Below are 26,655 nucleotides of genomic sequence, written 5' to 3' on the forward strand. Positions count from 1 at the left end.
GCAACTTAAAATGTTTTGTTCTTTTTACTTTTGGCAATTCTTTGTACCTCTAGTCTCCATTTCCTCAAGAAACTTGCCTGTGCTTTTGCCAGGAAATCTTTATAATTAAGAATTTCCTACAATGCTTCATCTAGTGGCAATAGCTGGTATTTCATGAAAGTGCTGCCCAGTGCTTGCCGAACTTCAGATGATTCAGCTGATAACTTGAGCTCACCTTGGGAGGTTTTAAACCATTTAAAAAAACCCAAACTGATAATAATAATGACCTTTTAGATTAAATTCATGTTAAAAGTTACACGCAGTAAAGCTAGTGATGTAAGTTTTGCATTACTTGCATGAATACATTTGCGTTAAAAACCCATGAGTGTTCACCCCAAGGAGTCAAAAGGATAAGGAGTAAGGCCGATAGCGCGAGTCAAATTACAGTAACATGAAGTCCTGCAGAGGCCCTATGCTTCTTTTCTTTTCTTCATCTAAAAAGCATCAAAGAAAGTGTCCGAGCTAGTTGCCTTCAAATGATCTCAGTAAATTTTCCCTCCATTTCTGATCATCAGTGATGTCAGGAGAATACCAGCTGATGGGTTTTCACAGTGCACAGTGAAGCTAATTTTCTATTCTATATCCACCTCTATTCAAGCCCTTACTTTTTCATGTAATTATGTTGCATTAAAAGTTATGAAATTGGCGGGCATGCACCAGGGGGTGCCCAAAAAAGAAAGGGGGAAAAAAAAGAACATAACTGGCAGCAACATGGCAAATGAAAACCATATCCAGTGATTTAGACGGGGTGGTGCGAAGTGGACATTCTAAGGTAGAGGTGACTGACCAGAGATGGGAATGTCCAATAGCAACAAACCATCAGTGACAAAGCAACGGACAACGAGCAAATACTGCAATTTGGCAAAATGCTTTGTAGCAAGGTAATCCTCTAATGCATTTACCACATTCAAATGTCAATCTCAAGCCTCACAGTTGCATCTGTCCTCTTGAAGTTACTGAATGCAGCTGATTGTCAGCAGTGTCTGGTTGCTGTTAGTTGCTACCCTTTGACTGTGTTGCCACTTTACAAAAAAATTTAAAATAAATCCCAATCTGTGGTTAAGCACCATTTTTCATGTCACACCATGAGCCTGAAATTGGTACCCAACATGTTTTTTTCAACGTTTTTCTGATTCAGATTTTTTCTGCCCCCCCCCCCCCCCCCAATATGCTACCTGTTTTTTGTTTTGTTTTTCTAAATCCTGGAAACGCCCCTGGGCTTGAATAAATACCATGAACTTATTTTTTAAAAGCAAAACTGATAGATTTAAGCTCTCTGATAGGCACGAAATGAATAAAAGCGATCAACTGAAGCGGGGGATAGGTCGTCTTTCTACGAGGGGGGGGGGGGGCGTTTCACGGTGACGGTAAGGACACCAACGGCTGAAACGTACCCGGTTTCGAGATGCCAGGGTCCGTATATCCCCTCAAAAATAACAACGGACACAAGTTAAGAGGTGTGTGTGGCATAAGACATCACTTCATTGCTTTGTCAGAGCAAGGAGGTCAACATTTGTGGGGGTGAAGCACACAAAAGGGGCCGGCTAAAACAAAAGCGACCATAAACATAATTGGGAGCTAGCTAACGTTAAAAGGCCGGGGGGAGGAGGAGAAGGGTGCGTTATATTACCGCTGAGGGGGGTATTTAAAGGGAAAAAAAGAAGCAGAAGCAGGCCTCGGTGTTTTAAACTCAATGAAAATGCGCATAGGAGAAGGCGTTAATGCCGGACTCGTCCGACGGTGAGTGGCGGCAGTGCCAGCGGAGCGGTGTGCGGTGGCGGTGCGGGGGGTAAACGTGTGGCTCCTCGCCGTTTCTGGAGTGTCCACATTGTGCGGTGAAGAGCAGTGACCCTGCCTCGGCACAAAGGGAGGCTCGTCCCACACATCCACCACCACCACCACCACCTCCCCCTTCTTTTCCTCCTCCTCCTCCCTTCTTCTTCACTGGAAAACGACACTTTTTACGGGACATTTAGTTACTTTTCGCGGATCTACGGCGGCTGAACGCGTGTGTCGACCTTACCTGACAGCTGGCCGTCGATGCTGCAATTCCGCGTCGTAATCCCAAGGTACCGAAAAAAGTATATCCTCTCACGGCCGCCTGCTCGCTCCCGTGTCCTTGCTATTTAACTGGAGGTAGCAGCAGCAGAAAAGCGATTACAGAAAACTGAGGAAGCCCCGGACCGCCTCCGCGCGCGCTCCCGGTCTGCGCACACCGCTCGTGCACGTGCGCCGCATTGGTGAGAGAAGTAGCCTACGCGAGGCCAAAGCAGTAAAGGGCCTAATGAGTAAGTTTTTTCTTTTTTTAATACGAGGAATAAATACGTTAGTCGTGTAACAATAAGTCACCATATAAAATGTCTTTATCAGCCTGTGCAGGAGCGTAGCCAGAAATTATGAGCCCCATGTGTGCAAGAAATACCCCGCAGCCCCACTACCTCCCCTCCCAACTCCACCCTATTGCAATGTACACAGCTCACGGGTATTTAAGCCCAATTGCAGCATATGTACACACATTGTAGCGCATGATGTGTTTGCTTATTCTGGTAGACACTTGTAAGACTGCAAAGTTGGTTTGAAATCATGTGTATCACAATAAAGCTGGATTTAAAGCTGCAGTAGGGAACATGTTTTGGTGTCTCTGGGGGGAGAATCTGAATAAGGTTTCAGTATGTTGTAAAGGAACATATAAAATGTCTTTATCAGATTTTACTGAGTGTGTTCAGGAGCGGAGCCACAAATTACGAGCCCCGTGTGTGCAGGAAATGTTTTTCCTTTATATTTTTCCTACTCTACCCTATTGAATTGCACACAGCTTAAAGCCCCAACTCCTGCAACTCTGTGCACACACAGAGTATTTATTATACATTTGTTTGGTATAATCAACACTTTTATGAGTGTAAAGTAGTTCAGAAATGGTGGACATTGATAACTCAGTTTAAAGCTACAGGGGTTTTGGCTCCTCAGGACAAAACCCCCCAAACAAACTAAAAAAAAAAACCCTACAGTTTGTCAGGATGTTGTAACTTAAGCTAGGATTCGTGGCATTGACCATAATTAATAGTTCAGACCTTTTTTACACAGTATGTATTTCCCCCACCTCCCATCTGTGGAAAATCACCAGTTATTGACATTCACATGGATACTTTTCCCTTTTTTTGCTGGAGATTTACAAATAAGTAAATAAATAGCTAAAACATGTCTATTTATTTATTATTGAGCATCTCACCCGTCCAACTTACAGTCCTGTCATCCTGCAGCCTCCACTGTAGGATGTTTGCAGCTGCTTACAGTCACAGCCTGTGTGCACATGGGGTCTTTACCTTACAAATGACTCCTGTTGTTGTGAACTGGCACTATATAAATACATTTAAATGTAATTAGTTGCATAAATATACACTTCCCTGTTTAGTGGCGCTTAGGACAGAAAGGGGACGGTTTGTTTTTAATCCATACACATTTAAATGTCTTGAAAAATAGGCTTTGGCTGATGTGAATTTCTTTATCATTAAGTGCAAAACTCAGATATATTCATCTTTAGGAAGATGTGATAGTTTTGCCTCTGCTGAAAGCAGTCATTCCTCTGAAATACATACCTATTTTTAAACCATGCAGTGGAAGAAAATCCAATTGCACCTCACATTTTAATATGTTGTGGAAATGAAAGCCACAGTTGACAGGTGTTCATTATTACACAACATTTTATGGAAACTCTTTGTTTGACGTTTCGATCTTTCGCATTGTTAACTCTGTGTAAACATGTTTCAGTCAGAATGAGGGATTGCTGTAACGGTGGCTGAGAGGCCTGTTTCCAGTGCTCTCCCTTTACGCGCTCACAGGCTTTGATACATGCACGTGTGAGAGGACGGCGCCGTCCCACTGTGAAACCAGTATGTAGTCGAGGTCTTTCTGATTGAATTTTTTGTCCCTTTATATACGCTTTCCATTTAGTCTGCTTGAGAGAATGCGTAGCCCACAGCACTCTAGCGCTGTACAGTGATGACTGTGTGAGTCCACACAGAGGAAGTTTTGATGTTAAATAAAAACATGTGTTACTAATCTTATGATATTGCTGTTTTTAGAACTGAGAGGTGTTTCATAATGGTGGTTTGAATGAGCCTTGCACCGAACGGGATTATCTGGTTCAGTAAAACAGCCTGCAGCATGCATGCGTGTGGTTTTATTTACGTGAACCGAGTCATCAACCAGTGACCACACAAATTTACACTGAAGAAATCTGACGTGTTTAGACACAGCTATAAGATTCTCAGTCACACAGCAGCTTACACGAGTCAGACTTGTTCTGGGAGAAACCGCTACTGCTGCCCTTAGTTACCGATTCTGTTCATTGCTTTTATGAAAGGAATTTCTAGGTGAATCCAAGAGATGGGGGGTGGTATGTCTGTGGTCTCAGGATCATCGTCTCTGCTTTTTGCAGATCCTGTTGGCCTCATTGAGTGAAAACCTCCAGCTTTCATGGTGGTGGTTTGCAGCTAAGTGTTAAATGGCTGGGATGAAAAGTTTGAGGCTATGGTTCTTGAAACTGTGGAGGGCCCACTCTTGGTTTGGGAATCATTTGGGGTCTCAAGTGGAGAAGTTCAAGTTTCTCGGTTCTTATTCATGAGTGGGGGGAGAGTGGAGCCACAGATTGATGGATGAATTGGAGTGATGGGGATGCTGCACCAGTCTGTGGTAAAGAGAGAAGTAAGCATGAAGGCAGGCAGATTTACTGGTCGATCTACATTCCTGTGTTATGGCCATGAGCTGTGGGAAGTGACAGCTCATTTCTGTTGATCGCTGATACGATCAACAGAAATGAGGTTCCTCAAAAGGGTGTCTGGGTTAGGAGCTTGTCATCCACCTGTTGAGGTGGTGCAGGGTTCTGACCAGGATGCCTCCTTGACGCCTCGTAGGCGAGGTGGTTAGAGCATGCCCCTGCAACCTCGACCTGGGTAAGAGCCAGAAAACAGAGGAATATGGGAAGTAAACAATAAAGTAAAGTAAACCTTTTGAGTGCATGGTGTAGTCCTGTTAGCACAGTCTGATCCAGTGCTCTTATGCATCAAGTTTGCCTGTTATTTTTCTTTTAATCACAGTCTAAAAGCATGAGTACTGATTGGAATACTTTGCAGAAACCTTCAAGTGAAAAAGATCTGCTTTTGAATGTTAAATTCCTAATAAATTAACGTGACGAATTGAATCTCAAGCCTGGCAAACTGGTGTTTCATCACCGATCGTGGCACGACAGCAGCGGTGACGTCAGTTGAAGTCTGTGAACATTCAGCGCTTAGAGCTTAGAGGGGACATTGGGCTTCAGCTTGAACACAGAGCCGTGACTGTGCTTTCACATCCAACTAAGAGTGGAAATCTGTGGCTTTGAAGATGCATGCAAGCAAACAATAACAGATTCGCCCTGCTCTGTGCCAATTGATGTGAAAATCATGATTTTACATAAGCAGCAGGGGCACATGCAAAAGACAATGAAGACGAAAAAAAGAAGAGAATTGAAGCGTAACAACAGCTCATACATTCACCTACCAGCATTTTTAATGGAGCTTTCAACTACATGATTCAATGGTGATTTCCACAATGAAATTGCATATCCAAATAGATAGTAAGTGGGTATTTGAGATTAAAGAGTTACAAATGCTGTACCCAAAGATCTAACACACATACCCCCCCTCCGTGAGAAGAGAAGAGACCCACTTACATCAGTAAATGTCACATCTTTTGTCTAAAGCTGCTTTCAAATGTGCACTCCTCTCCATTAATCCAGAAACATCTCTGTTCCTCTGTTCTATGTTTGCTGCATGTCTGATTGAGTACCCTGGTCAATTTCTGTAAAACAGCAGAAACAGAAATCTTTAAATGTTGGACCTAACAGGACTGACGTGTCACTTGCAAGCCAGCACACGTTTAAACGTGTGCAGTTGCGATAACAGATAGCTATGCACATGTTTATGACTATGCATTACTTTGGTAGTCCTTGTGAATTGTTTAGCTTACTAGAAAACTAAGCAAAAACTAAGAAATCTAAGCAAAAATAACACGTTTAAGAAGTCCTGGGTCTGAATCCCAGATGAGTGTTCATTTGTTACGCTCTCCAGAGAGTCCACGCTTCAGATGTGGAGAAGGAACAATAAACGTATACGAGGAAAAGGAGGCAGGGAGTTAAAAAAGGGTTTAATTGATAATTTAGCTTAAAGGGACAGCCGAGCACCTGTTTTCAACAAAAAAAAAAAAAACAGAGCAAAAATGCTGAAATAAAACTGGGAAACAATGATGAGAATTAACGCGCACTCTCCCTCAAGCAAGAATAAACACATAGATTAAGCACTCTCAGGGTTAATTACTAAGACATTTCCTGGTTATACAGGAAAATGGGTGGCACCTAAGGCTGGGAAGACAGCAACACAACACGCCCACACAGCAAAGTCAAAGTAGGCCTCGTTGGCCTGCAACATACATAATAACTGTCTAATTTCCAAAGAGATTAAGACCTTTGTCCAAGATGCTTTTTCCCTGTTCGCATTTCAGCTGAGAGGTCTCTCTCGCTCTTTCTTAGTCTGTGTACAAGCATCCATCAGTCACCGCAGCACAGTGAAGGAATCACACAAACAGAGTCTGCACAAAAGGCAGATTACGCTTCACTGGAGTCAGAGAGGACAATGTAAGAGCAACAAGTTTGTTTCATGTTTAACAAATATTGCTGTGGGTCTCTCATTGTTGTGAGTCTGTCTACAAGAAACTGTGAGAAGCGTTAATTTAAAAGAGCCCCACTGCCCGAATGATTGTCAGTGCAGCCTGAAATGTTGTGTGTCTTATAAACACAAACTGAAGGGGAAAAAAGAGGGAATTCAAATTTAATTTGTACAAAAAGCTGGGCTGTGAATGGTCAGTGTGAACTTCCAAAATTACAGCGTGACCGTGCTCATTAGACTCCAGCTGGTACAGTATCGCCTTAAGATAAGTAACTGAAACAGAGAGGTGATTTTTCATTCTTTTTATAGGCTGTGGAGAAATTAATTTCCTCACAGTGCCCGTGTAACGCTGGAATTATCGCCCTCACAGCTGTTGCAAGAAGTTGGAAAATCAACCAAAAAAAGCATCATTTTGAGGCAGCGTGTGAATCACGACGTAGCCACGGGGAATCGCTTACATGAAGCTTTCACCCACCTAAATTTAACCACGCACTGACTCCGGTGGTGGCGGATGACATTTAGTGGCATCTTTTTGGATAGAGTTCTTTGTGACACTCTCATTGCACTCCATTAACCCGTGATATCCATCAATATCTGGAGCTGTGACATCACCGTTTTTGGTGAAACAAATGCGGACAGGACCCGAGGCTCTGCATCAGGCAGCACGATAATATCGACTAAACCCAACGCTGCTGAGCTGAACAACCACACCCCAAAGAAATAGCTCTGTGATGTTTTAACTGTAGTGGAAAAGTCAATGCATGAATTAAATACTTTGTTCAGTGATTCACTCCGTTCAAACAACACTGTGCTCGTGCAGCACTTTCATGAAATATTGAAAGTAAGTGTGGTGCACTCGCTGTGAAACCGTGCAAACTCTCCCATCCACACAGCTGAGCATCCGTGAAGCACTAAAGCACTTCTTCAGTCTCAAACAGCAGTTCCAATCCCCATTTCACTTCAGGTTAAATAACTGCCAACTGGTCAGATAAAATAAGAATGAATTCATTTTGCAGACACTACTCTTGCTATTTGCCATCTTTAAATAGCCTTAATTCCATATAGATGGTAGATAATTGCAGTCTTCACAAGATCTGCGTCTCATAGTGTAAATATGAACACACCTCCACACAATAATTGACTACTGAATTAGCGGGCATATTTATCATTATTAAAATCACAGCTTTGGTGCTACTAGATAGTGTTAACTGCTTGTTATAGCCACACATGGTAAAACCCTCAGCTTAGCAGCTGAAGCATGATTAAAGAATTTTATGGCTGCATTAAGGCACTTACACACTGCTTGTGCTGAAGGCTGGGGTAAAATAGTAGTTTCATTGGAACATTAAGTTATTAAAAGGGACCTCGTATGAATATTTCCACATTTTTATTCATGCACTCTCATCCCTGCTCATCTTCTGTTTTACACAAGCAGTTCTACCTCACCTTTTAAACCAATTTTCTCTTAATTGTCTGTCCCACATAAGCAGAGGGTTTGAGCAGCATTCGGGCCACACAGGTCTACAGACCTCTTGGCAACCACCTGGTAACCACTGCTCATGGGGAAAAAGTTAGTATTCCCTGACAGGTTAAAAGGGGATTTCTAGAGGTTATTGGCAGTTGCTGTGAAATGTATTGCTAAAGCCAGGCTAAATGCCTGATTTAGGCTTCTGTGGGAGATCTTTGTGGAGTCTAGGATGTAACCTATGTAGGTGGCTGATGTTGTGGCCAGCACTTATGCCTATGCTGTGCTGGCACAGCATAGGCAATTACCATGTGGTCGTGTCCCAGCGTTTTATACACCGGCCAAACGACAGAAACAAATAAAATACTGGCACTTTTTTCCCTCCTCAGTCTTTGTTGTGGTCGTGTTTTTTTCAGGTGTAAACATATTTTTCCACATCCCCTCAAATCCGTTACGATAGTTTCAGAAATCTCCAAGAGTTTGTTGGCATTTGTGAATCCTTACACTGCTGGTATGATTGTTATTTCTTATACTTATGTAATTATTATTTTTTCTCATCCCCTTTGTGATTGATTTTATTTACATATAGCCAGCAGCATCCAGCAACTGCTCGGAACTTGGTTGGGGAATACAGATTTTTTTCCCCCAAGTGGCTGAATGTTGCCAGGGTGTGGTGGACTGGTCTCTAGGTCTATATGACTGAGGCTTTTAGTGGGAAGATGACCCAGTTAGAAATATCTATAAAGAGTCAAGTGCAGAAAAAAACTGTCTGAAACTGAGTTTTTTAAAGCAGTCTCACGGGGATTACTTGTACATACTCTGACCTCATTATTTAAAACTGTATCCGTGTTTAATATGAGTACCAACCATTGTAATAAACAGACGGTTTGAAAGAGTCCACTCTCTGTGAACGGCCATCTTTGAACAGAGGCGGTGGTTTACCACACCAACTGTCTGCCATCTATAATCCAGTTTTGAGATCCCTTCCCAGACGCCTTAACGCCCACTCACATCCTGGGCCATCTGACCTCACAAAATCACATGATAGGGTGGGGCCAGGTTTCACAATGAGCTCACCCGAAACCCTGGCTGATTGTGACCTGTTTTCACACCTTGGCTCATGTGATTTTGTAGAGGATCATTAGGGGGTCCATTGTCCCTCTTTGGGGGACCCTCCCACAGGGCTTAAATCCGAGACTCTGCGCCATTTGATCCTAGAACTGAAGAAGCTTCTCGGATGAGAGGTGAAACGTCTTTAAGCAACTTAGGCTACGTTCACACTGCAGGTCTTAATGCTCAATTCCGATTTTTTGATCAAATCCGATTTTTTTGTCTCCTCGTTCACACTACAAATAAAATGCGACAGCAAACGCGCTCTAGTGTGAACGCTCAAAGCGGCCCGCATGCGCAAAAGAAGATGTCACACACAACGCGCTCTGTTTAGACCAAGAACAAACAGTATTGTTTGACTGATGGCCGTTAATATAAAGACTTCGGACTTTACGTTTCCCAATTTTTGCTTTAAGTTATTTTGTTATTTACATAATAATGTAAATAACCTAATAATGATCCTTATTGCTGTTTAAGAGAGGAGCGGTGCTTCAAAGGATAGCTGTAGATTTCTGTCAGAATCTGCAGATTATACAGTACAAATAAAATGTTTACGTTGTCTTCCCAACAGTTTCACTGACATCTACACTGGATGGCTAGGAAGCGTTCGCGATGTCTTCTCGGGCGCTGATAATTGGCTTCAGTCTTGTGTCGGTGACGTAAAAGGCGGATTTAATGCGACTTGACCGTTCAAACAGCAGTCGCTTTCTAAAACATTGGATATGTATCGGATTCAGTACCACATACGAAAGTGACCCAGATCGGATTTGAAAATATCGGATTTGCGCCGTTCACACTGTCATAGCATGATCGGATATGGGTCGCATAGGGTCAAAAAATCGGATTTGATGCGCTTTCGCCTGCAGTGTGAACGTAGCCTTAAAGAAGTTCAAACGCTTTTCTTTCGAGGCTCTTTAGACTACGACGACCTGGATGACTGAGAACCTTCACAGACAGCCATTGTAATAGTATCTGTACGCAAATTACAGAAAATAACTAAAAGGATATTAAATCACCTTTTAAAAACTGGATTAAAGCTTGATATGAAGTAGGAACAGAAAATCATAAGAAAAATATTTGCCTTACTTCATCAGGTTTAGTTATTTATCTGATTTAACATCTTTTCTTCTTTCTGGCTCAAATGCTGCTAAAATAACCAAACTCCTTCTCAACATCCATTAAAGTTTCATCTGCTCTCATCCATCTCTTTTGTTTCAACTTTTTAAAATTCCAGCCTGCTGGTCTGATTTACATGTAATTGTTACCGTGGCACATTTGAAAAGTCCTCAGCGGAGGGTCTTTGAGGAGTGTCTCGCATTTACCGGAGTTTGATGGCTCTCATTATGCTTAACACAAAACAGCTTAAGCAAGGTAACTGCAACCATATGACTGCCAAGTCAGATTAAGTCGTCCATGTGTTAGGGTGAGTGAACATAAACGTTGTCTGTAGTAAAGTACTATTATATAGTTTCATAGAGGATAAAAGGTAAACCCGGAGAATGCGGTGCCTTATGTAAGAATAGTGATCGCTGGAAATGAAAGTCAAACTTACATTTCTAAAGAGTCTTTAATGCCTGAACTTGCACTAGTATTTTCATGTAATACCAGTTTATATGCAACAATTTAGAGAGAAATATTCTGCTCTAAAAGCCATTATATTTATATTACAGCATTCTACTATTTTTCAAATTGAACACAAACACATGCTTATAAAATCTGGAAGACAGATGTCGTTTTAAACCAGCTTTAGAAAGTAAGTGCTTATTAACGATTAATTCATCAGTAGCGATAGCCTTATTAGAGGACATAATAAGAAAACAAAAGGTGACAATTTTCTTTCCTTTTCAATTGAGTGACATTTTATATGCAGGTGTTTTATGAGATTTAATTGACGGCAGTAACGACACAGTGCATATAAATGCAAACTTACTATACAATTATAGCACACACTGTGTAGAATGACCTATTTCAGCATGGTGTATTTTATATTACTTATTGATTTAATAATATGTGCAACTTCGAGTTAGACAGTTGATATGAATATGATATGAACAAAGGTCTTAATCTCTTTAAGGAATATTTAGCACATAGCAGGCAGTACTTAAACTCAGCCTCATTCTCACTGCTGTAAAGTTGTTTGGTTTGGCCATAATCACTGTAACTCTCTCTCTGGGTTGCTGAGAGCTAAAACCTTTATTGTGTGGATTAATAACCCCATAGGCAGAGGTAATGGCTTACTTGGAAGCACTGTTCTTTTCTTCTGCCTCCCCAAGAGTCAATCCACAGTGATCTGTGGGCACGCCTGAGGGCAAGCTCGGTCGTAAACTACGAGAAATAAATTGTTTGATAACCAGTGCCTGATGGGAACTCACTGAGTGAAATGTCAGTTAATTACATTTATGCATATTTTGGCAGCATTTCTTCACATGCAGAAAAATAATAAATCATGATTTATCCAATATGCTTTGCAGACTCATATCCCCGTGGGATGACTGTTCAAGAATCAATAAAACACGTAAAGGCTCAGTCTGTGATTGCAGCAGGCTTTTCATGTTTTGTTTACACAGAGATTTATCAGATTCAGATTGTTTACTTTCACTGGAAAATGTATAGCCTGAGAATTTGCCACGTGCACTGAAGGTGTGTACTGGCATAATAGCTTTTATATTATTCGGTTGTAAAAGGTGTGCAATAATTAAACAAACTAGAATATGAACTTTTACAAGGAAGGAACGATCGTGGCTCAAGAGTTGGCAGTTCGTCTTGTAATCGGAAGGTTGCCGGTTCGAGCCCCGGCTCAGACAGTCTCGGTCGTTGTGTCCTTGGGCAAGACACTTCACCTACCGCCTACTGGTGTTGGCCGGAGGGGCCGATGGTGCAATATGGCAGCCTCGGCTCTATCAGCCTGCCCCAGGGCAGTTGTGGCTACAACTGTAGCTTGCCTTCACCAGTGTGTGAATGTGAGAGTGAATGAATAGTGGTATTGTAAAGCGCTTTGAGGGGTCCCGAAAAGCGCTATGTAAATGCAATCCATTATTATAAAAATATTAGATTTTCCATGTAGGATCAAATTCAACAACTTGGGAAGCTGTATGAAATATAAATAAATTAAATGGTTTACTAATCATGGAAGCCTGCATTTAACCATAACTGTACTGAGATGATGGACAAAACAAAGAAAAGTGATTATTTTGAATTTACTGCCAGCACCAAACATTCTGCCTGTGTTTGCAACTTTCTCTGGAGTGTTTTTATGGTGTTGATGGCTTCCTGTTGCTTTAAAGGATCTTAAAGAGGACGTTTAAATCGACTTCTTACACCAGTTTGTCTCCAATCCTCATAAAAATCACACTGTGTAGATGCTTTACATTCTTTGCTTGTAGGGAAGGACAAAAAAAACAGCGTTTTATTTGCTTAAGCTCCGATTTTTTTTTTAAACCAGAGAATGACTCATTTGTTTGACCCATAAACATGAACCCTGAAAAGGGGCCCCGGGGCGAACAGTTTCTTTGCAGTCCCTGATTACCCGCTATTTATGGTAATTTGTTGAAACATAAATTCATTTGGGAATATGCAACGTGCACATCAGAGCAAAGGTAAAATGGCTGTGTGGAAATGAAGATGCCTTATCAGAGAGCTTTATCATTTGAGCTGACACTATAATTTAATGGTCAGTTGGTTTATGGAATATAATGGTGCATTTTTCATAAAGCGACTGACACAGAGTGAATATGGGGCCCGGGGGAGCTGGAGCCCTGAGGCTGTAACCTTGTTGGTAAGGCAACACATTAAGCTTTATTGCATCTTTTATTCCCATGTCTCTTTGACTTGAAAAAAGAAAAACACTCTCCACAGTTAGAAAACAGCACACACACACATATATATATATATATATATATATATATATATATATATATATATATATATATATATATATATATATATATATATATATATATATTTAGATTTTGCATCATTTAATGAAGCTGTATTAAACTTCTGTGTAATTTGAGGGAATATTTTTATGACTGCAGCATTTCATTACGTGGATTCTTTTTAGGCTTCTGCTGCACTGTTTTCACTGCATTACCCTGTAATTCACTTTATTTGGTGTCCTGGGAAACTCTGGGATCTAGGCTAGAATTAAAAATTGTGCTCTGGGTTTGAATAATCTCACACGAGTTTGCAGGCAGGGACACACCAAATCGTCTGCTGGGCTGAAGAGGGTTGGCTCCAAGTCTGAGAAAATACTTATTTATGAAGTTCACTGTGCTGAGCATTAATTAAAGAAGACTGGGAGTCTGCATCTCTCTCAGCAGCTCTCTGAGTTATAAATTCTCATGAGTGAAAAATATAAATCTGAAATAAAAACAGTTTTGTTTTTACTTAATGAGTAAATCGGATCAACACCTTCACTTAGACCAATGACCTTGTGGTACAGCAGCACTGATGATCGTTTACAAACTGAAAGATGTTCATAACTTGTAAAAACTTGTACACTTTTTATATTTTTTGTGCATTGTGGTTAATCTTCACCAGAATTTCAAATACTTTTATTTTCCCTGCACTTCAAGAGCCAAAAATGAGCACACAATGAATAAAGTCAGCGATGTATTTGACTGAATACCAAAAGGTAAACAGGTTGTACGTCACAAATTTAAATCTCATCAATTTATTTTGACCATGTCAGCAATCATGGTAATGGCAAACATCGCATCCAGTACCGTCTTTTCCCCTCTCCAAAACACCAGAGTGGTTAATAGTAGTTTCGTCTTTAGCACTTTGTCTATTTGTTGAACATGTAACTGTGAAACACATATTCTACTCCCTTAAAGCAGGAAATAAAAGGTCTACACTGTGACTCAGTTATGGAAAAAAATATTTGTTTCTTTTTATTTTTTGGTATCATTTCTGGTTGTTTGGCACCTTCTCAGTAAAATGAGTTATAAGTAATAAAATTCAAAACCACAGTGTGCAAATGTAAAAAAAAACTGCAGTTCCTTAAGTGGCCACTTCAGGTCGGCTATATACTCCCATATTAAAGTACCCAACTTTACAGAAGAAATAAAGGCGTTTTAATTCCTGTGGCTGATACCTCATTCATGGCTGTTCTACTTTGCGTATTCTTTTAATGTGTATAACTCCTCTAATTTGTATTAAGGGTTAAAGTTTTGCATTATTAGAGATGTGATCAATTCGAGTGACAGGCAGGTTCTGTCTGGTCTTCTTCAGTGTATTAAAAGGCAAAAAACATTTAAAGGTTTACACATAGGTGGCAGTTGTTCCATCTGTCTGATAGTTTTAAGTTTGTTCTGTTTAGCCTGTTTTCTTGCTCGCCCAGCTTAGCAATATGTTTAATGTCTTGTCTCCACTAATACAACTATGGTCCAAAAAAGGAAAAAAAAACCCCACAATGATGACAGTGAAGTTCAAGACTTCAGAATTGTTGTTCTACGTTAATTAAATATATGCACTCTATGATCGTACTGGATTATTCTCCAAAATTAGTTCTTGTGATTTTGGTCACAATACGGAGTATTACAACTACGCATTCCTGCTATAGCTATGACAATAATATCATTATTAGAGATTCTTTTGCCCATGATAATTGTGTATTAAAAATTCGATAACCCCAATCTTGAGTTCCAGGAATCCCCGACCATGAGGAAGGGGAAGGGCAGGAGCTTTCCAGAGCAAAAGTGCGAAGTGTAGCTAAAAGTGTAACCATACAGTCGGCTATTTATCATGATAAGAAAGTTATAGGGATCACAGAGGTGAGCTGGTGAAGTCGATATTCTTGAAACTAAATCATTAGGGTCAGTATCAAGACAAATATTTCTATAAATAATTTGTATTTTGTTGTCAAACTGGACTCACTGAGATATTTTCTATTACTGTTCAAACAAGACAGATCCTTCCAGCAATATCATATCTCTGCAGCACACGTTCTACCACTGCTTTCTTTGTGTGCAGGTATTTGTTTTTTTGCATCAAGAGATTTTACTATGAGATCAGAATAAACGAATGCACAAATTGTAGAAGGATAAATTTGTTTTGGTACTGCAACGGCTGACTTTAACGCTCACCCAAGTTGGCAGGTATGGGGCCCAGTGTCAGTTCAAATCTGGCTGAGTGCGTAACACATCACCCTGATTCAAATGAAGGTCCTTGGGATTACCCTCCACAGTCATTAGATCAGCATAATAAAGGGACTCTGACCAGTGTAAGAGGAGGAGGTGTGCCTAGGGTCGGGTACTTGGTGTGATAGACAGCGACCTATTAGGCCTACACGTGAATGGAGGACGCTTCATTGAATTCACTTCCTCAGTTTGTCCCTGGCAGGCCCCAAGGTCACGTCTGCTCACTGCTGAGGAGGCTTTTGTGATGGAAATCCAGTGGATAAAGTTTAACCCCTAGAACAATCCAAAACCTGGTCCTGCATGTTCACTAGCTTCCCTCGTTCACCCCTCGTGCTCCAATCCAGAAGCAGTAGGCTGCAAGTCCTGTGGCAGAGCCTTGTTATCGGACCCTCCTGCAGATTGGATGCATGAGTGTTAAGTGAGCTTAAGTGGGTTTTCATTGTATTCTTTATATTTGTCACAGATGTTGCTGTGAGCGAAAAAGGCACGGGGGTGGAGGAACAGAGGGGGAACGAAATCCATCTGTAATAATCTGCATTCATCTGCAGAAATAAGTCGACAATCAAAAAACAAGTCTGTAAAACTGATAAGATTCAGTGGTTTTGATGGCAAGAGGCCACTGTCAACATTTCGGAATCACACCGTCCCCCTTAGGCCAAGCTGCTTTTCTTCTCATTCCCCTTTTCTGAGAGCTGTGCTTAGACTGAATATTAAATTATGAGATTAATGCTGGTTCAGCCTACGTGAGCTCAGCTAGTAGCCACGTCTTTTATAGTGCAGAGAGAGAGAGAGAAATCATACCATCAATGCTGAATATGCCCATCTACCAGCTCCGTACGTTCTCATTATTCATCTAAACGCTAATCTGCTCCATGTCAGTTGACTGCCTTTAATATTTTTCATGCCAACAAGCAGGATTCATCTGTTGTGTCGTTCTGCTGCTTCATCGTGATCTTCTTCTCTGTTCTGCAATCAGCATTCAATCAGAGATTCAGGCGTCTGTAAAAGTGACAGTTTACTGTTTAATGACACGTTTGAAAACTGGGATATGATCTGCTTCAGAAACGGGCAGCAGAAAACAAGAGACTATCAGCTCTGTGAGGCTTCACTTAGCCATAGCGGTGCTTTTAACTGAATGCTAATGTGGCTAATAAGCATGCAAAATGGGAACTGCACATATTTTACATGCAGGCTCTGAGGCGTACTACAACATATATTTAATGTATGCTGCTTTTAAAAAGAGAGATTTCTAAAAAAAAAACAACCCTGGGGTGTTTCTGAATTACTGGTAACAGGCTGATTTGCACTATTGATTTCTGTTACTTCATATTAGGCTATTATTGATTGATTGTACTGATCACATGCACAGTATTCTTATAGTGGATCCAATTTAAAAGTCTGTTTTCTCTATTGCTAGTATTTTGTGAGTCTGTGTGAAAGTTCTTGTGGATAAGCGCCGACTTTCTGCAAGAGGAACAACCATGAAGGTAGTTTTGATTGCCCATTTTTGAGATGAAAGATACTGTTGCAAATCTTTACGGATGAAGTCTCGATCCATTAAGTAACTGGTCTTTATGGCACTGTTAGTCTTGGATTTTCAAACATGAACATTAGATCAAGCAGACAACCAGTTAGTTTCTGTCCACAATCCCAGAATTTCCATTGATTGCCCTGTTTAAGCTGTTTAAGCTCCTCTAGCTTCCCTTAAGTTGTTCTTCGAGGTCCTGCTTTTACTGCTCTGTCTGACTTAATTTCTGTCTCCATGTTGAAGGATTAAATTAGCCATGTGGTCAAATAAAATTAAGCTTATGCCACTGGAAATATTTTTCTGATGAATAAATAATAAAATATAACTTGAAAAGCACTTTACATATAGGTTGATTAACAGTGAAATAAAATATGTACCTTCAAGTAATTGCAAATCAGCTTGTGAGAAACAGAACTGGATGGTTATCCCTCGATTAGTTACTAGTTAGTTTCATTCAGACCTCATGATTCAGCAGAGGTAAAATGAAAGGGATTCTTTATTTTCAGATTGTTTGCAATGTTTATTTCATTTTTTATGTGCACTGTAAGGATGATGAGTCCATTTCTTGAGCCAAAAATGAGAATTATTGTATAAAACAGGTTGCAGCAGCATAACACGTGCACCAGTGCGTCAGTGACAACAGTGTAGCAATTCCAGCACAGCCTAACCTGATTCCAGTTCTCTACAGCAAACTGTAGCTCCACTGTCTTTATGTCCATCTGCTTATGAGGACTCTATTTTAATGTGTTCAGCAACTGAATAATCTTTATTTCATCCCTATTATGTGTCTGTATGTGTGTCACTTCCTGCCTTTGAACACAAGGTGGGGCTGTGAGACCTGCACTAATCACCCGACCTCCCACTCTCATGTTTCTCATTTCCTCTTGGTGCTGCTGTCATCTTAATGTCACGGTGGTGAAGTGAAGAAGGTGTGACCGGGTTGGGAGATTGTGTGTGTGCATGTGCGTGTGTGTATTCCTGAGGGTCTTGTTTTCTCTCTCTTGCTCAGGCATGGCAGTGCTTGATTTGCTTGGAATTGCAGCTCAGTGATGAGACAAAGCAAAGCGTGTCAAGGTCATTCAAAGCTATCATCTGTCTTTTTCAGAAGTGAGAGCCGCTCGGCAGCGGAGCATGGGAAGGATAGGTTCTTTAAAAGCTTTCCTTATAGTCCCATAAGCATGGAAAAATGAACTCCTGGTCCAGAATCGTTTGATGCTCAATGATCCTTTGAGGCTTTAAATTGTTTTACCAGGTGTAATCATCCTCCTGAAATGTCACAGAAAGGCATTTGGTCCTAATGGACTTTTATAGCGTTTCTTTGATAGGATTGAGTCCTTAAAACCAGCTATAAGTTGGTATGAAAGTGGATTTTAGCTGGAAGAGAAGAAAAGGTACACCTCTCAGGTAATAGCTGAAGCAAGAAGCATGTCTTTACTGTGAAATGAAAACCTTGTGTCAGCAGAAAAAAAGAAATCTCACTGAGCTGGAGGTTGGAAAATTGAGTCTAGTCTGCCTGCGTGACTTCCATTCTGATATTTGTGAGTTCAAAACAGAGATGATGATGTTGATTTCTCTCTTCAGAATAAAGTACTCACATAATGCTATGAAGCTGACTTTTCCCCACAACAGCACCAAAACAAATCAAATTCAAGGCTGCAGGGGAGGTCTTTATTGCTGTCTTGTTCTGTTTGAGGATCAGTCCCGTGCAAGTCTATTTTCAAGCAGAGCTGGATGCATTCCAGTCTGAGTCAGAGCTGAAGACTTTGCTGCAAAAAATGAGCATGAGGTTTGTTTTAACATCATTGAACAACACATTGTTTACCTATATGTATTTAGTGAGCAGGTTTATGTTGCACACAATAGAAAATGATTTTCATTTATGTGCTCAGCATATAAGCACACCTGGGTGTTCCTCAGCCCTGGAAGCCAGTCTGTGTCTTTCCTGAGAGCAGCTGGGCTTTGGATGCAAACCAGTGACCCTCCCTTTGATGTCCCACATCTGTTGTGTCACATCACAGCAATTTAACACGCACACGCACACATACGCATGTACACTGACACATACTTGCACTCACCCCCCCAACCCCTCCAAACGCCTTCGAAGCTTATGTCTTCTATGTTGTGAGATGTGATGATTCATGTGCTGAGGTGGTTTTTTCCTGTTCTCAAACTGATCTCCCTGCTGAAGCTCAGTCTGGGGGGAGTTCTTTTTTTTCTCCTCGTCTTTCCTCATGCTGTGCATTTTCTATGGTTTCGGTTCGGGGTCGCTGCTCATGTGGTCGACCGGCCAGTGCTACCTAGCCTGACCTGTCTCCCCAATGTGATGTTTGTGTATTGTATGTATGGTCGGCAAGGTGTCATCTATCTGGATTGCCCCTTGGGGATAAATAAAGTCTCTTTGACTTTAGCCTCAAGAATATGAAAATATTTCAAAAGCCCAGTAAAACTTAATCTAGAAAGAACTACCACAACCCTCAGAGCTGCCTGACTGAACCCTTTATACCGTCCTTCACTTATTTTAAACCAGCTCTTCACTGCGTGCAGGGATGATCGTGGCTCAAGAGTTGGGCGTTCGTCTTGTAATCGGAAAGTTGCCGGTTCGAGCCCCGGCTTGGACAGTCTCGGTCGTTGTGTCCTTGGGCAAGACACTTCACCTGTTGCCTACTAGTGGTGGTCAGAGGGCCCAGTGGCGCCAGTGTCCAGCAGCCTCGCCTCTGTCAGGGCGGCTGTGGCTACAATGTAGCTTTCCATCACCAATGTGTGTGTGGATGATTGTATATAGTGTAAAGTGCTTTGGGGTCCTTAGGACCAAGTAAAGTGCTATACAAATACAGACCATTTACCATTCAGTGGTCTTTTTATCAGTTACTGGACTACCTCCTCTTTGGTGTCATGCTGAAGAGGCAGACCCCAAATATGACTCAGATGAGAGCCCTCCTGAAGATTCCTGCTCCAATCAAAACTACTTATCTTTCAGTTATTTCAAAGAAAAGTCCACAGATGTCTAGACCGTCACCTCCCCAAAGTGGTCGATGACATCGGTTTTCTTGTAAACCAAGTGGCAATCTTCTTGGCTGAAAAATGAAGTCAAACAACTGCAGCTTCTCTAGTTTGAGGGTGGCTTGAAAAGCATTTTAAGTATTTCCTCAGAGTCCCACATTAAAGCGTCCAATTCTTGGCATGAAATTAAGATTTTTTTTAATAGCCTGATCCGTCTCTGTAGCTGATTCATAACAACTGACAAATTACAAAACCATTTGGTTTGGTTGAAGCCTGAGGCTAGGGATGTGCCTGCTTTAGTTAGGAATGTTACAGGTACAGGCTGTGCAAATAAATCTGTTGTTTTTGCCACGTGTTGCACAATGCAGGTTGCTAACCAGGCTTGCTAACTCTAAAAGATAAGTTACTGCTCCATCCTGCCAAATATGGAAACATCAGCAACAACAGCTGAGTCTAAAACACAATCACTGATGTTTCAAAATAAGGAGCATAGCAACTAACGGGTGCTGTCACCGTGGCCATTTCTGTTAACGTTACAGGTCTGGAGTGGCGAACTGAAGCAGAGAAGTATAGAAACATGAAATGACTAAAGCAGGACAGGGAGCAGGCAGAGGGAACGGAGGCAGGGTGGCTGGTGGCATACATGAGAAGGTCAGAGTAAAGGCAGAAAACCCAGAGTTATGTCCAGAGGGAAAAGCTCTGGTCTTAGTTAAACTCTCCAGAAAGATTACAGTGCAAATACTAGCAACCCTGCATGGTACCTCTACTTAGCCAGCAGAGCAATCTGGCAAAATTGGATGGATGGGCGAGGGATTAAATGCAGAGGGAGACTGATTAAAGATTGAGTGCAGGTGTGCAAACCAGCGAGCCAGGTGAGACCAGTCACAGTCATGGCTCCATGGAGGGAACACAGACAATAGCAGAAACGGGGAGAGGAGAAAAAAGATAGAGGGCAGATCATCACTGAAAGGGAAAGGAGACCACAGTGATGCCCTGCTGTGCTGTAAACACAGACCTTTGTCTTGCTGGGTACAGTTACAACCATAAAGGAGATATTTGTAACAGTCTATGAAAAATAAACATAAATTGTTTTTGGGATACTGAAAATAGACTTCAGTGGATTTAATTTCAGAAAAAAGTTATTTCAAATTGAACATATGATTTTATTATGATGCATAATTTTTTAGTTATGTTTCTTTACTGAGGTAAATTAACCGTCTCCACTCCATTTATCTAACATTTTACCAAAACCAACCAAACAGCAACTGGTGAGGTTACAACTGAACGAGCTGTTTGAAACTGATGTCAGAAACAACGGAAGGATCTCTTTCAACGAAAGAAACATTTGCCATTTTGATCTCCTCTACAAGATACTTTGTACAATTTCCAGCCATTGAACAAAATGTCTGTTTTATTTTGCAACCAGAATTGCTGCCACCTGCTGGCTGTTATTAAGAATGCATGTTTAAGACAACATTGATTGCACTTTTAAGACCTTTGCCCATACTATGAAATAAGTCTTCCTGTTATCTGGATTCACTTACACCAACATTGGTCAGAATAAGAGGACGCACAAAGCTGGTTACGAGTTAACAGTATTACAACTGTATCATTTAATGAAATGAATGGATGGGTTATCATTGAGTATTCCATTAAATTAATATTTAACAGCCTCAGTGATGTTTCACATGTAACAACAGAAATGGTAAAATGGTAAATGGCCTGTATTTATATAGCGCTTTACTAGTCCCTAAGGACCCCAAAGTGCTTTACATATCCAGTCATCCACACACACATTCACACACTGGTGATGGCAGCTACATTGTAGCCACAGCCACCCTGGGACGCACTGACAGAGGTGAGGCTGCCGGACACTGGCGCCACTGGGCTCTCTGACCACCACCAGTAGTGGGCAACGGGTGAAGTGTCTTGCCCAAGGACACAACGACTGAGACTGTCCAAGCCGGGGCTCAAACCGGCAACCTTCCGATTACAAGGCAAACTCCCAACTCTTGAGCCACGATCGTTTGAACAGAATTCAAACCTAAGGTTAGTCTATGTGCAAATTTGATATAAGGTCAGCAGCATAGATGTCATGTTTGCTTATAGAAAAATAGTTTTAGTAAAATTGTTTGTATCAGCAGGGAAAAATTCAAGGAATAAAGTTGCACCTCAGAATCTCTTTATTACTGATAAACCTCCCACTACCTGCACACAGAGGTCTGAGGGCTCTTCCAGGAATGGTGATGATTTTTTCTGAAGAGCAGATTTCATACATGCTGATATCTTAGATATCTTAGCTTTGCAGCATAGGTTTGTAGCCTAACCATGAAGTTATCTGGATAAGACTCAATCGTGCTTCATAGCGCAGGCCTCTGGAAGCTCTGCCCATCTTTTATATACAGTCTGTGAGGGCTCTCATTTTTTATTGAGACAGCTTGAGTTCACCAGAGGTTTCTGCTGGACTTGAAGGCAGATCTACAATTCCTCCACTTTTTTTCCACTTTATTTATTCTTTCTCGATGTGATGATGATGCAGATGTAGGATGAAGTGTTGTGAGTCACACAAAATTTCTGGTACAACATAATTTTGTCCCAGGCTTTCATTGGTTACAATATTATTATAACACCCACTTTGTGTCTCTGTAACTGTGACCGAAATTTTACTGTGATTCTTCCATCGTGGTTGTCTTTAATCTGAAATTTCACAGTGTTTACCTGCCTTTACACTCCTCTTTTGTGTAGTTGTCTTCAGACATACCCAGTCTAAACTCTTTTAATCTGACTGCTAAACCGTGGAGCTACAATTTGATTGAGATTATGTGATATTATTGCATGTGAGATTATTTATTGTTCAGGAAACTTCCAGAAATGTGGCATGTACAATCCCAAAAATGACTCGTATTTCTAAGAATATTATTTTTATGAAAGACAATAATTACCTCTCCACAAGAGTAGCACTTTTGAATACTTCTGTGTTATTTCCCACACAGCACGGCGCTTTGCCTCACCCAGCTTGTTAATTTTTCATTACAAAACCCATCCTTGCACATTTCTTTCCAGTGGCGACTCTTCACCAGAGTTATTTCAGTCCAGCAGTCAGGCTGAATTTGTGACCTAAGGAGCAATATGATTGCACGGGGAATAAATGGTTAACTCCTTAGTTTACGAAGCAATTTTCAAGTTCCTTTTTTTTTTTAAAGAAAAAGAAAACTATTGGACACATAGTGTGCACAGCTTGGCTGCAGCAGAGCAGTCAATCAGCAACTATTCAAACACAATCAACCATGTTCTGCTACGGAGCCGCACAGAACTCCTCTCCAATTACAAACACAATCACATCTGATTGCTTTTCATGTCTGCATTGGTCACTTTCCAAAAAAAAAAAAATGCTCGCTCTGTGTGTGGGAGACAGATTTCAGCGTCATAACTCGGAGAGAAATATCCAATGCATTTTAACAAAGGAAAACACATGCGTTTATTGTAAGGCCCCTGTGTATTTTCCCTGAGTATAATCACAATTTTTCATGTGTTTTTTTTTTTAACTGTTCCCACCAGATGTTCTCTTTTTGCATTTCTATTTATTATTTCCTCTTGTGTACTTTGGCAGCAGGTATTCAGAGAGAGCGAGGGAGACAAAGTGCCGCAGCTACTTCCAGTTATTTACTCATACGCCGCACAAACACACACAGGGCCGTTTAAAAACTATCAAAAGCTGACTCCAGACGTCCTCTTTGTCGCTCTCCGCTCTCCACAGTAAAATATTCATAAACGGTTTTGCTTCCAGTTCCTTTTTAAAGCAAACACACCGCTGTCTCATTGTTTACATCATCCTCGCAGCCTTAATAGTGCAGTGTAAATAAGCAGGAGTTGGTTATTTAGGAAATGTTTGCGGTGTGGGTTGTTTTTCTGTTGGCAGAAGGAGATTAATGGTTTGTTTGCATTCCCTGCATGCTGTTTATCACAGTGTTGTGATGGTGATACATGCAGGACATATTATGAAAGATAAAGTGGCAGGGAGGAGGAAGTTGTGTAAATGTGATTTACCGTTTACATGGGTCATAAAATTAGAGTTTATGTTCACATTACAGTTATTTTTCTTTCATTTGTGTGTTTAGCTTCTGACCTCTGGACATTTGGGTGACGAACTGAGCAGACTGCGATAATCAGCAGGTGATGAAGAGCACAGAAGCTAGTGAAGCGGTCCCTCAGGGGAGGAACTGAAAATGTGAACTCTGACTGAATTTCTCTTCTCACATTTTCAGAGCTGTTCAGCCCCTGACTCTGCTGCTGGGAGCTGGGAAGACTTGACGAGGACGCGATAAAGAGATTTTAAATATAAAAAAAACCCTGGCATTTCTTTATTCAGAGCTGAAGCTGAATAAAGAAAGTTGGAAACCACTGTTTGTGTATTTAGCCTGTCTGCAGCCGGATCCATTGGGATCATAAAATATTCTTGAGTTTCCTTGTTAAATCTTGTAAAACTGATCGTGGTAAGTTCTGAGTTTGAGTCCTCTCAGTGTGCCGTGACAAAATCGTGCTTGATCCCAACCCAAATTTGAATGTTGGGCCTCAGTCGTGCAGGCCTGGAAAGGGGTGGGGTACTGAATACTCCTGGACTGGTTGGTGAGCCATTGCTGGATGTTGTTCATCAGATGAAAACACCCCAAAAATATTGCAACACTAAAAACGTCCTTACGATTACTTTGATCTCTAGCAGGTTGCAGTGGATGACGATGCATAGACGACGGCATCTTTTCTGCAAACACTTGAGACAAAACCTGCAAAAACCCTGAAACCTTCAGATTAAATGGCCTGCTTTACTGCTGCAATCAACATATTTCAAGAAGCATAATGTTTACTTTAAATATAAATGGTCTTTGTTTCTCACCACCTTTCAGTTTCACTACCTTTTGAACTGTTAGTGAGTGTTTGCAGACAAGTCGGCGTCTTCCATGCAAACTACTGGCGACTGCAGCAACCTGCTTACAACTAAACAGTCACAGGGAGACTTTTGGTGCAGCACTATACCCGACTACCCGACCTTCCAACCGTCAACCGTCATCAGTTTTCCAAAAGTTTTTTTTTTTTGCTTGTCAATTTTCATTTTCTCTAGCACAAAAACTGCATATAGTTATTATGTGGTTTTATATTATGCATTATATTACAGTATGCAGTACAGTGTGTTTCACAGAGATGATGCTGCACTTTGTAGGCTACAGCATCTGGCTTTGGGACTTTTAGGGAGACAGGGATGATAATCTGAGTCTGACACTGAGGTCATCAAAACAACTGCAGCTGTGGTGAATATGGACTCCCAGGGAGTCCCACTTTCGTTCCCTGATGAAGGCTTCTGTGCTTGTTTTTTTAGGCTAAATTTAAAGAGATAAGAATAAAGGAATTCAAGTGGTTATTTGGAAAAAGACAGCATTTGAAGTTTTTTTTTATATTTTAACTGCATACGGATGATTGAATGAATATTTATTATCAATAAACATAGTAAAAAGGCTTTATTATAAAAACAATAAGTAAATAGAATGAATAAAAACAACCAAAAGAGGAGGGAAACAGCAGCATTATGCACATATTATATGTGTTTGTATTGAAGTGTGTATTTCAGTGCCATGTTTACAGTAAAGTGTGTAGTGTGGTGGAAGTTGTCATTTTAGAGTAAAAACTGTTCCTGTTTCTGTCTTGATTGTTCAGAACTGTTCGAGACTGATCGGGGTGTACTGTCCTTGCTGATACTGTCTGCCTTCGTCAAACTGATGGCAGAGATGGAGTCCAGATGTGCGAGCTCCGTCCCAACAATGCTCTTTGATGCTCTCACCACTCGGTGCAGCTCTTTCCTCTCTGCAGCAGCACAGCTGGCATACCACACTGTTGCTATTTGTCAGGATGGATTTCACTGCACTCCTGCACACTTTCTGTAAAGGTTTGGCTTGTTTTAACTTTCTGAGGATAAAGAGTCTTTGTTGTGCCTTCTTGACCAGCTGGGAGATGTTAGTGGACCATGTCAGCTGCACTGTGAGGGTGACTCCCAGGTACTTAAGGCTCTCTACAGTCTCCACTATTTCACCATGAATGTGGAGTGGGAGATTTTGTTTCCTGACCCCAGATCCCTTGAAGTCAATAATCATCTCTTTTGTTTTTGAGGTGTTTAGGGCCAGATCATTGTCTCTACAGCACTCAGTCAGATGGTCCACTGCCAGACTGTAGCTGTTTTCATCCTAAAAAGAAATTAAGCCAATGATTAATTATGGAATCAGAGGTGCAGATGGTGCGTTGGGCTCAACATACATCCACTGGGAATACCAGTGTTTTTGATTGATGATATTTATTGTGTTTTTTATTGTATTATATCTATATTGTATTTATTTTTTATTGAGTTTATTTAATGTGTCTAAGCTTTATTTGTTATAGGGTGTATTCAATGTTTTAACTGTTGTGCGCTGTGTGAACAATTTCTGGTCTTTTGGGATAAATAAACTGTATTTTATCTTATCCTCTTTTATGTCTCTGTCCTCTCGTCCAACTGTGGTCTCGTCTGGATAGAAAAAAACTTGAGTTGACAACAGGAAATACCCCCAAAAGTACCCACGTGAGGTCTTAATGATGCCTACATCCATCTTTTATATGCAATCTATGTTTAAAGAGAAACAGATAGCTGAG

General features: G+C 41.0%; 1 protein-coding gene and 1 long non-coding RNA gene across 3 annotated transcripts in view; one reads left to right on the plus strand and one right to left on the minus strand.

Moving 5' to 3' along the window:
- The window catches only part of LOC147319646 (ubiquitin-conjugating enzyme E2 E2), a 37,191-nt gene extending 34,956 nt beyond the window's left edge, over positions 1 to 2,235 (minus strand). Inside the window, exon 1 of one of the 2 annotated variants that reach the window (XM_086312327.1) lies at positions 2,063 to 2,235. Coding sequence is in view for 1 of the 2 variants with exons in the window: in XM_086312326.1 (XP_086168452.1) it covers positions 1,434 to 1,509 (76 nt within the window). In the remaining variant the exon portion in view is untranslated. Of the gene's footprint in view, positions 1 to 1,433; positions 1,708 to 2,062 lie in introns of those variants that run through there. The other variant, XM_086312326.1, reaches the window with a different exon arrangement.
- LOC147319647 (uncharacterized) lies at positions 1,685 to 24,676 on the plus strand. Its single transcript, XR_015131564.1, has 3 exons — positions 1,685 to 2,327; positions 24,102 to 24,156; positions 24,249 to 24,676. It is a non-coding gene; the product is annotated as an uncharacterized LOC147319647 (long non-coding RNA).
- The last annotated feature ends 1,979 nt before the right edge of the window (positions 24,677 to 26,655 follow it).

The sequence above is a fragment of the Aulonocara sp. 'chitande type north' Nkhata Bay genome, linkage group LG11 (assembly GCF_057382095.1).
Source record: "Aulonocara sp. 'chitande type north' Nkhata Bay isolate Kocher_YH1m ecotype deep benthic linkage group LG11, A_spYH_male_GT1.1, whole genome shotgun sequence".
Lineage (NCBI taxonomy): Eukaryota > Metazoa > Chordata > Actinopteri > Cichliformes > Cichlidae > Aulonocara > Aulonocara sp. 'chitande type north' Nkhata Bay.